The sequence below is a fragment of the Alligator sinensis genome, unplaced genomic scaffold (assembly GCF_000455745.1).
Source record: "Alligator sinensis unplaced genomic scaffold, ASM45574v1 scaffold1518_1, whole genome shotgun sequence".
NCBI lineage: Eukaryota > Metazoa > Chordata > Crocodylia > Alligatoridae > Alligator > Alligator sinensis.
This window is the reverse complement of record NW_005844006.1, coordinates 10048-21371: the sequence shown is the minus strand read 5'-3', so window position 1 is coordinate 21371 and position 11324 is coordinate 10048. Positions and strand designations below refer to the sequence as shown.

The window sequence follows — 11324 nt, the reverse complement described above, 5'->3', positions numbered from 1 at the left end:
CATTAAGGGCAAAATTGTGAAAAACACAAGGCACAATTGGGTGCTCTGCTCCCTCTGAAAGTTAATGACAGATGTGTAACAGTAGGTTTAGGGCATAAAGAGAGGCTCCTGTTTTGGACTTTACCAAATTTTCCTGTCAAGGAGTCATTCTGAGTTGCATCTTGAAACTGTAAAATAACTGTTAATATAACTGGAGACAAAGAAAGAATGAACATTGATTAGAAAAGTGGGTTTGAAAATAGATTTTCTTGAAAATAGTCTGTGCAGGATATGGGAGGTTGCACTGGCACAGCCTCAGATTTTAGTCTCACTCTCTACCCATATTCCATTCTTGCTCTGGTGCAATAGGGAAGGGTCTTGCACACAGGAAGTTATAGGCCCTGTTACACACATTTGTCTTTCCTACTTTCCAGCAATACTTGAAGTGCACAGAGACACTGTACCATGCTGAACTGGAAGCTGTTGACTTTAGGAATGCTCTAGAAGAAACCAGAAAAAAAATTAACACCTGGGTGGAAGAACAGACCAGTGGTAAGTCCAGGAAATATTGGGTGCTTGGATGAATACATACATATGAGAATTAATGAGTAATATATTACCTGAAGATGAAGTTTTTTCTGCTTTGCTAAGCCTCACAGGCTTTTCAATTTTTCCACAACATTGTCCTTTACTTGTTAATGCTAGAAAATTGGACACAGGTTCAAGACTTCTTTGAACATGTCTATCCTGCCTCCCAGCAGAACCAAGAACTGCTACCAAGTTACAAGTCTCTTTCTCAGGAGAGTGGCACTGAGTCGTTCACTCCTGACCTCTACGGGCCAGCCACTCTGCCCCAGGAGAGCCTCAGAGTGGTGCCAGGGCATGCACTCAAGACCGCTGTAACTTACTGATCTGCCTAATGATTAGGCTTGCCCAGGAGAGTGGGCAGGTTTGCTTCTTGACAGTGGTCTTAAGCTTGGCAGAAAAGAGCTAAATAGACATGGCCTCTGAGGTCTTCTGGCTTGCAGCTCTACAATAGTTTACTGTTGATGCATCAGTTTCATTTCAAGATCATTCTTGTCATCACTGAACTCTGAATTATTATAAATCAAGTCTAGTGGAATATCTGAACAAAGTATGTTAATGCAGCTGAATTGATTATTTTTAAAGGTAAAATCAAAGAGTTGTTCACAGAGGGCATTCTAGGTTCAAACACTGTCCTGGTGCTGGTCAATGCTATCTACTTTAAAGGAAAGTGGACTTCAGAATTTAAGAAAGAAGACACCAAGGAAAGACCTTTCAGGTTAAACAAGGTACTGTATGGACTATGGCTGAAGTGAAGGAAACACAACCCTCTCTTTACTTTTATTAAAAGAGGTTGAGAGCTTCTCCTTGCTGCCTGTCAACCCTTTTAACTAACTCTGTAGAGATGTTTCTCTACATTGAGATATCCTCAAAGAGGTTTCAGTGGAAGATAACAGACTTATTTAATTATAAGGGAACTGGCCAATTAGGACTTCTATTTAGATACAAAAGCCTGGTAAGGGGAAAAGGTCACGTGAGCTGAACACATGACACACTTGATAAGAAGTTGCATTCATGTTCTGTTCTTGAGCCTGAAGCAATCCAAATCTATAAAACAGGATTCTGGCATGGCACTATTCTGGCTTTTATAATGTTGGGTTCCAAAATGAGGAACGTAACTATATCCAGGGGATTTTAACTTAATTCTTCTCCTTAACAAATGGACGTTTTTCTATGGTGTTCTTTAAAACAAAATGTCCTCATTTGAGATGTCAAAACAAATGCATGATGGGGTTGAGGGAAATTCTATCCTAAACCATAAGTCGGAAAAAAGTCCATATTGTCCTCTGTAGAATGAAAAGGAGAGTTATAATGAACTTGATGTGAGAGGGGCTGAAAGGGAGGAACACAACATGCCACTGTTCAGGTCCAGAAAGCCGACAGATAGAACAGGGGCTGGCTACCTGTGGAGAATTTCATCCTGGGCCAGAAACAGATCCTAAACCCAGTTTGACTGTGTGACTTCCAGTACACAGATTCTGGATAGGGGAATGTCTGTGCTTTCTGCTTCTCTTCGTGTCTGTTCTTCATATTACAGAATCAGACCAAGAATGTGCAGATGATGTTTCAGAATGGCTACTACAATCTGGCCATCATAGAGGAACCTGAGATTCAAGTGCTCGAACTCCCCTACGGTAATGAAGAAGGAGGAGAACTGAGTATGTTCATTTTTTTACCAAAAGATATCAAGGATAACTCCACTGGCCTGGAACAGGTAAATCCTCTGATCTCTGAGGGTGTGTATAAAAGGCTTATATACGCTGCCTATGAATGCACTGATATCTTTGCTCATCTTCAATTACCTGGGCAGTACAGACAGAAGAAAAGGCAATAGTAAAGGTTCTTTATATTTTCTCCCATTTACTGTGGATTTTGAAGATGCCCGTTATTAGACCGAGAACATTCTATTTCATTTCCTTAGACAAAATATACATGGTAAATTGCTAATGAATAAAACTTTGGGGATTTAAAAAAAAAATCAACAATTAATCCTGAAAATATGACTTTTTAGTGACAATCTAAAAAATGTTACTTTGGGAGCGCGGCAGGATTGAGCATCAATTGTGCTGGTTAGATATTTCCCACATTTCAAATAAAATTTGATATCTTTATCTCAAAAGACACAGGAAAAGATTAAAATATATTTGGAAATGGTCCTACTTCCCATTCTTCATTTGATTATGAGCTGTGTTCTGGTAATCCATTTGTTTTTTGTAGTTAAATAATCATACTAAACATGAAATTGAAAACCAGATTCACTCCACTCGCACAAATTCAGCTCTTTGGTCTCTTTGTTTTTTCATCCTAAGTTTTCTATTCTCCTGTTTTTGCCCCTGTAGCTTGACAGTGCACTCATCTATAAAAAATTTGTAGAGTGGACCACGATGACGAAGATGCATAAACAAAACGTGAATGTGTACCTGCCCCGATTCAAGATGCAGGAAAGCTATGACCTTGGGGAAACTCTGCAGGCTATGGGGATGCTCGATGTGTTTGACCCTTCAAAGGCTGATTTATCAGGAATGAATGGAAACCGTAATCTGGCTGTGTCCAAAGCCATCCATAAATCTTACGTGGATGTTAATGAAGAGGGCACTGCAGCAGCTGCTGCTACAGGGGTTACAACAATTTTTACAAGTTCTGGGATGCCTTGTGTGTTTAAGGCTGACCACCCCTTCCTCTTCCTTATCAAAAACAATGTAACCAAGAGCATTCTCTTTTATGGCCAATGTACCTCTCCTTAACTAGAGGGCACTTTGAAACAATATAGGAAGACCTACAACCTTGTTGTAGTGAGGATAAAAGATAATATTTCTCAAGTTTTTTGAAATTTTGCAAATTTGAAATGAGAGATTTTTAATGCAATGGCTTCTAAGAAAAGTCTCCTAATACAGTGGCCAGCAACCTTTGACAAGCTGTGGCCAAAACCATACGGCTCCAGTCTGGTGTGGACCAAGTGCCTTTAGCAGCACATTGGCAGTGGGGAGTTTTTCCTGCGCCCAAGCCAGGGTCAGACATCTAGGAGCTGTGCCTGTGCCACTGCTTCTCTCAGCCCCCTACCCTCTGGCTGGGGGGGAGAGTGCAGCTTCCCACTGGCTGAAAGCTTTGCCTATGCTACAACTGAGGGACGGTGGTGGCGATAAGTGGCAGAGGCCCGGGTGCAGCTAGAAACTGCCCAGCTCTTGCACAACCCCTTGCTGCCTGACCTTGACATGGGGGCAGGTGCAGGCACAGGCAAAGCTCTCCACCGCCAGTGGTTCTGCAGACTGAATCTGAATATGTTGCTGGCCCCTCTTCTATTATGTTATTGTCTTTTGCCTTTATATTGCTTAGAACTTATTGTCTTTATATTGGTTATTATAATGTAACCAAAGCAGCTATCTCCTAAATTTGAAATCATTTTGGCTCCATTACGTGTTCTTGTTTCCATGTGTTTTAAACTGAGGAAAGTCTGAGTAAATCAGGTGGCCAAGTTGATGCCCCTGTTCATACAGAATGTGGCTGGAGACATTTCCCACAGTGAGTGAGCTGCAGTCCTATTTTCTGGCTCCCTGGAGCCTTTCTTATAGAAAACCCAGTGTTATGCCTTCCCTCACATCCTGGCATTACTCCTCCAATATAATCACATCAGCACTGCTTTAAAGAAGGGGTGCTTTCATGTACACTGAAAATTGGCAACAGAAGTAACTGGATAAACTCTCAGGTTTATGAAGTTTTGTAGTCACTCACCATATCGACAGCTACCCGGAGACGTTGTCCTTCACCATCATCCCCATCCCCACCCTGGCCTTTCCCTGAGCACAGGGAAGGGGGAGATACTGTTGCACAGGTAGCTGACCTTCTTGCTGTGCACATGAGTAAAATCTCCTCCTTCCTTCATCGATCAGGTAGAGATCTCGGGAAAATTCTACAAATGTGGCAAGCGTTCCCATCTCTCTGCCCAAACGCTGGGAAGCAGGATGCCGCCTTCAAAATAACCCAACTTTCTGTCTGAGGACACCTGGGCATAAAGGTGCTTAGACCTAGACAACAGGAACCAGAGGGTTGTCTCTAAAATCCTGCTCCTCCTCAGAGCCCAGGTGCCTGCCTGACTCAGGGTGGTATGTCTGGCACTAAAAGGAGCCTACTTCTGAGGGGAAGCTGCAGTCATGTCCACCTTTTGCATAAGCTTAGTGGTTAGAGCACTCTCTCAGGAAGTTGGAAACCTGAACTCGAGGTCCCCCTCAGACTGGAAAGATTGCACCCTCCATTTCCTACTTCCCACAACAGTGAGCTAAGCCCTGACCACCAAGCTGTTGGCAAGGCTGGGATGGGAGATTGGGGACACCCTCTACATCTCCCGAATGTGGCCAATGCACAGAAAAGAATTCATGAATGACCGGATGGGAAGGGGTCACAGTGTAGAGAGCACTCATCAGAAGCCCAGTGTTGAGCACACATCTTGCAGAATGGAGAGACAAAGGTTTTTGCCTGTTCCAAGGAGTGGTCGAGTATTATACACTGGAGATTCCCTGGATAACATGGAGGGAAAATAACTTGTGGAGCCTCCCTCCACCCTCGAACTTTTCTGGAGAGTTCCAGCCCAGCCCAGGTGATATGCAGAGTTTGGGGCTGGAACGCATGGCTCCGGGGCCGGGGTGGGGAGCGGGCTGGGGCTGCAGGCAGCTCATCCAGGAGGCAGGGTGGAGCTGGCTCCCCACATCTGTGCGCACTCCCAGAGGGGTATGGGGGACACATACTCCCAGATTTGTGTGCAGGGTGGGGGCAGGTGAGATTCAATGATTCGGACATAGACACAGCTTTATATATTTTTTCTACGTATCTCAAGGTACCAGGTGGCTCGTGAACATCGGGATGGTGGGGCTGACGGAGCATCCCACGGGAGCGCAGGAGGATCCCCAGCACGCTCAGCGGTGGACCCGGAAGTGGACAAGAAGCACTTTCGGTTCACTTCCAGGTCTGCTGCGGAGCGTGCAAGTGACCCCCCCTACCCCCTGGCTTGACAACTAGTGCCTCCTGGGTTGGGGGGGCACCCAGGGTCTACTTGCAGCTGCTCACCAAACTGGGAGATGCGGGGGAGAGGGGTCCCCCACGTGCTTGGCGGCGGACCCGGAAATACTTCTGGTCCACTTCCAGGTCCGCCGCTGAGCACACGGGCCACCCTCCCCCACGCTCCTGTGGGACACCCCATCTGCCCCACCATCTCAGCGTTCACAAGCCGTGCCTGGTACCTCGAGCTATGTAGAAAAAACATTTAAAGCTGTGTCTATGGCTGAATCGCTGATTCTCCAAATCAGCACTGAATCTTCAGATTTGGATTCAGCCAAATCAAATCGGGACAGTGATCCAAATCAACAAATCGAATCAGTGTCCCCTGAATCGGGCCGAATGCAAATCCAAATCAAATACGGCCTGCTTCGTACACCCCTAAGAGCTAACCTCTGGGATGAAATCCTCAGGGCTCCTTTAAAATAAATCACCTAATTTTCCCAAGGGGTCTTTGTCCCCTCAGTGATTCAAGACCAGAAACAACCCTCTGCTTGGTGCTACCAGTCCATTCCTTTTCTTTGATCCTCGCCTTTTGGGTCCTGAACTCCCCCAATTTCTGCTCTCTGGCTCCCTTACCTTCTGGCTTAACTCTGGGAGGGGACTTTCCCTCTTCAAGGGGACGGAGTGCACCCAAAGCAAGCAGCTCTTCTTCTTTTTTTCTTTCAAGAGAAAGCAGTGTGTACTGGTCAGCTACAATACACCGGGTGAACCCTTGGGCCCCAAACACCTGGCTACCTTGCAGGCAGTCTCTTTCAGGGAACATCCCTGCTGGCTTCTCACTTGTGCTCTCAGCTTCCTCCCCTGCTGCCTTTCTCTCTCAGTCTCTGTTTGCCCCTAGCATCTCCATTTTCAAAAGGGTCTTTTTTCACTGCCCTGCCCTTCTCTCAGGTGCCTCCCAGGCACAAGAAACAGCGAGGAGCAGGGATCCTAGTTTTCTCTGATTTAAAAAACATCCCCAATTTTGTTTAAAAAAAAGGAACTCCAAATCCACATTTTTCCGTCATTTAAATGAAACACCACTAATATAGAGATGTGTACACAGTGGTGTTGGATTTTAATCATGGAAAAATGTAGATTTGGAGTTGGATTTTTTTTAAATCAGAGAAAATCAGGATCCCTGGTGGGAAGACTCTTACGTGCAGTTAGGTGGTGGCTGAAGTCCACTTGATGTGGCAGCATTGGCAAATGAGCTCCTTGTTGCTTGCGGGCCCGTTACCTACCGAACACCTAGGCGTATCTCTACAGCGCTGGTTCGAAACACAATTAATCCCCTTTTTCCCTGTGCACAAGCTACTTGGGGAAACTTGCATTTTGCCAGCTACAATTGAGCACCAGTTCAACATTTCCCATCCCCCCCGCCACCTATTTGTCTCACACTTATTGTCCCCCATCCCTTCTGATCCTCGCTGCCACATAGTCGCATAGTCACAGACCTGCAGTTTGCATATTGACTTCTTTTCCACCATGGAGAACACAAAGCGCCAGCAGACTGTCCCTATGCCTGAAGAAGGGTGTTTGTGCCTGAAAGCTTGCAAAGAACAGTTTTTCCAACTATTTAGTTGGTCTAATCAAAGATCAAGCAGCGTCCTTCCATTCGCACTGCAGCTCAGACTTACCACAGGAAACACCAGCAGCTGGTCTACGCCTCCATGCAAGCCCCAGGTAAGTACCTGGGGTTTACCCTTTCCCAGGGGGAGTCCATACTCGCTGAGAGAGGGTTGGTACTCCTCAACCCCGTCGCCCGCAGGGTCGTTTTGCCGACCCCTCTGCAGAGCGCTCCTCGATGGCATCATCATCACCATTCTCCCCTGCGTGTCCCAGGCAGCAAAGTTGTTGGGCTCCTGCGCTGCATTCCCTTCACACTGCCGCGTGGACCAGGCAAGCCTCCTTGGCTTGTGAGGGACAGCTTCCATGAGAGGCAGCACCCCCTCCATTTTGTGAGGCTGCTGAGGGGACAGCTTCCCCTCCATTTTGTGTGATGCTGAGAGGCAGCATCCCCTCCATTTTGTGAGCCTGCTGAGGGGACAGCTTCCCCTCCATTTTGTGCGATGCTGAGAGGCAGCGTCCCCTCCATTTTGTGAGGCCGCTGAGCAGGCGGCTGCCCCTCCACCTGAGAAGCCTTCACAACCCCTGTTACTTGGGCTAATTACCTGTGAAGAAGCCAAATCCAGAATATCTTCATTTTAATTATACAAGGACTCTTTAATTAGGTGTCATTAGTCAGTTATACGTATACTGAAGGCCACTTTAAATCTTTTAGCAGTTAGTAGATAGATTGTTGTTTCCTGAAGGCTGAGGTGCTCAAGAGGTTGGCTATATAGTAACATTGTTTTTACGTCTAGACATTTCAGCACAGGCATTGAGGGAAGTATATGACATTACATGACATGACATTATTACCACTTCCTTTACTGCTTTGGTTAGTGGATTTTCATATCTTAGTGAAATTAGTAATATTAACACATGGTCGATGGTGCAATAACAATCTGTTGTAACTATTTAGTGTGTGGAGCGGTGAGTGTGGTCGTGTTAGTTGAAGCCATCAGGGACCTGGATGTGACCAAGCAGTGAGATATTGCTCTGGGGGTTCTTCGTTACGTCTTGTCTTTCTTATGTCTTCTCCCTCTTTGTCCCCAGGAGCTTGGCAACTTCATTCAATGTACAAAGGGGATAACTAATGACAATGACTATCATGTCATGCAATGGGAGAGCATTGAAAGCCCACCGAAGGGACGAAAGTGCTCAGACCGTTACCATCTCTGGACAGTCGGATTGCTTTTCTTACAAGAAATGCTTTGAAAAGCTGTATCCCACTCTTCACGCAATTCTTGAAGCAGAGGTACAGCTATATTCATTCACAAACAGATTGCTTTCACATTCATTAACAAATGGGGCGACTCTGAGGGGAGGTAAGAGTAGTGGAGATGCTATCTTTTTGTCATACAGTACCAATATGTCAGCAACAAAGTCCAATCTTTTGGGTGGTGATTGAAACTGTGTATTGGATACGGTGCTTGAAAACTCAGTTACTGTTAATAGAGTCTATCAGAAAACTGAAAACAAGCCCTCTTATTTATTAAAAAGACCTAGGATTGGTAGATATCTGGAGGCTTCACCAACCCAGAGGTGAGAGGCTACACCTGTTTCTCACCAGTTCACTTATCGTACTTCAGGATTGATTATTTTCTCATACCCAGTCTCTGGTTCCTGCTTGTTTAGGTGCCCTAGGACAGAGAGAGGCTGGTCAGAGCTGCTGGTCTGGCTTCAGAACCGAAAACATGTGAGCGCTCTGAACTGCAGACCCTGGGACTGGTGCCATGGCACAGATGATGTCTAAGAGGGGAACCTCCCGATCTCACTGAAGCCAGGCTGTAGCCCAAGGGTTACGTAACACCCTACAGTCCCTCCCCTGAGTTCAAGGCTACTGCTCCTGCCCTCCCTGAGGCCACTTTGCCCTCATGTCTCCGTGAACTCTACCCCTATGTCACCTTCCCAGCTTGCAGACCCTGGACAGGCTGATTTTCTTAGGTGATTCCCACAGCTGGACTCAAGGTTTCCATAGCCTTCTGATGCAGCAAGATCTTGTAAAGGTGGGAGAGGCCCTCCTTGGCCTGGCGGCTGATCTCCTCCACTGGGTCGCTGATGCACAGACCCAGCAGGACCACCAGGTCACCCACCTGGGGCACCTTGGGCGAGTCCTAAGGAAAGGCAGAGGACAGGGGAGTCCATCTAGGTCCGACTGGCAATCCCCTCAGGCTCTCTGGCCCGTGTGCATCTCCTGAAGCCTGAGAAATAAATCTCTCTGCCTCTCACCCAGCAGGGAGCCAAGGGTCTAGGAGCGGGCCCCCTGAGGACTCCCTGCATTTGTTGCTCCAGGAGGAGCAGCAGGACTCCTGAGACAGGCATGAATCTGCCTGGAGCACTCTGTGGCAGCTGCTGCCCTCTCCTCAGACAGGGGCTCTTAGCCAGGAGCACAAGCCCTTGAATCAAGCACAGCCATTTCCCAGCCCTCACTCTGCCATGCAGGGATCCTCTCTCCTATCCCGCACTTACCGCTGCCACTGCTATCCCACAGGCTTTTTCACCAGCCCTGCCTCTGCCTGCAGTCAGGACCTGACACAAGGCTCATTTACCTCAAACTGTGGGAGGAGGGAAACTGCAAAGCAGAGCAGGGTGGTGGTGATCTTGATGGCCGTGCCTCTGTCCCTCTTATCTTCCAACTGGAGCCACAAGGTCAAGTGCTGTGGGAGGAAGAAGTGCAGGGCAGTGGACACGTGCTCCTGTTGTACCAATGATCCCCACCCCCGCCCCCTCCCGCGTGCTGCCCCTTTAAGCCCAGGGTAAAACATCAGCCTCAGGGGGCCAAACGCTGTAAGAAGGGATTGTTGCACCCAGCACGGCCCTGCCCCCAAACGCCCTTTCCCAGCCCCGACCCCTCCCTCTGCATCTCAGGGCTGGTTCTTGTCTCTTAAAGCTGGGAGCAGATTCTGTCTCGGGGCTGCTCCTCTCGTCCCTGAACATAGACAGCATGACAGGAAGGAGACAAAATCCTGTATCCCTGCCAAGTTTCAAACCCAAGATCTAAAGTGGCATCTACCACTCGCTGGATAATGCCTGAGGGATAGGCATGCTGAACTTGCACCAGACTGCTATCCCAAGGAAGGAGCCAGGGATTCTTCTCTGAGGACCAGCTCCTGCAGTGCACAGGTCATTGAAGCTGCCCCCGCCCGAAACCCAGCCTCTCCCCATGGTGCTCACCTGCCCGATGAACTGCAGCCTGGCCAGGCTGGGTGCAGTTGCCAGCAGGCACCTCAGCATGGCCTCCAGGTACTCCACGCTGATCCGCTGCATGCCCTGGAAGAGGACAGAGAGCCAAGAGGGTCAGTGCTGGAAAGCCCTGTGCCATGTCTGCCAGGGGATGGCTGGTGGGACTGTGCGGTGAGAGAAAGAGGTACCTGGATGTGCTGGCTGTTGTGCCCTGTGGCCATCAGGAAGGTCTTGTGGAGGGCGGTGTAGAGGAGGCGCGATTCCAGGGCTGGCTCCAGGGCTGGCTTCAGTTTGCTGTCAGGAAAGAGGAGCCTGTCTGGATGGAGCTCTGTGGGGCTGGCATTGGCTCTGATGTGGGCAGGTCTCGACAGGGAAATAGGCACCCAGAGGCGACAATATGAATTGAAACCTCAAGGGAGGCTGAAGTGTGCCAGCACCCAAGGGTCAGGGTTGGCCCACTGACCCCTCTGCTGCCCTGCCCACCGATCCTTGACTCTCCTACAGTATCCACACTGTCGGCCCTTTGCTGAAGGCCCTTGTGTCATCACTACAGGGAAACTCAGTACCCAACCTGGGGAAAGGACACATTCCCACCCCATCAGCAAAGCAGAGGAACTAGTTTAGGTGGGGTTGGGCCAAGGAGGATACTGAGCAGTGCTGCAGTTAGTGAAGTTAGACAAATGACCAAGTACCTGAGGATGCAAACAGCAGCCATGCTGTAGGGAAGGATGGTGCTGGGCTCTTCTTCACACTGGGACAGCTTGTCAATCAGCACCTGAGAGACGCATGGGGGAGCATGAGAAGGAGACCTCACAGTGCTCCTGGGGCACCTGGATGCCACCGCCAACCTGGGCCCCCCCTGCCAGTTCTCTCCTCTGCCCTCATTGAACACGGCTCTCCTCCTCCCACCCACATGCTCATGAACACCCTGTTGGTCACCCGGC

At 48.4% G+C, this 11324-nt stretch overlaps 2 protein-coding genes across 2 annotated transcripts in view; one reads left to right on the top strand and one right to left on the bottom strand.

The window, feature by feature from the left end:
• Positions 1-377: 377 nt before the first annotated feature.
• On the top strand, positions 378-4272 carry LOC102375767 (leukocyte elastase inhibitor-like; the record flags this gene model as incomplete). Its single annotated transcript, XM_006039263.2, has 4 exons — positions 378-531; positions 1150-1292; positions 2102-2278; positions 2904-4272. Coding segments are annotated over 4 exons (879 nt in total), but the record flags the coding sequence as incomplete, so codon positions are not given.
• Positions 4273-7829: 3557 nt separating this feature from the next.
• The window catches only part of LOC102375518 (maestro heat-like repeat family member 5), a 10826-nt gene continuing 7331 nt past the window's right edge, over positions 7830-11324 (bottom strand). Inside the window, exons 5-10 of the mRNA XM_025195831.1 lie at positions 11073-11155; positions 10569-10674; positions 10372-10467; positions 9747-9854; positions 9102-9311; positions 7830-8837 (exon numbers count right to left, since the gene is read on the bottom strand). Of these exons, the coding sequence (XP_025051616.1) occupies positions 9138-9311; positions 9747-9854; positions 10372-10467; positions 10569-10674; positions 11073-11155 (567 nt within the window). The 3' untranslated portion in view covers positions 7830-8837; positions 9102-9137. The remainder of the gene's footprint in view (positions 8838-9101; positions 9312-9746; positions 9855-10371; positions 10468-10568; positions 10675-11072; positions 11156-11324) is intronic.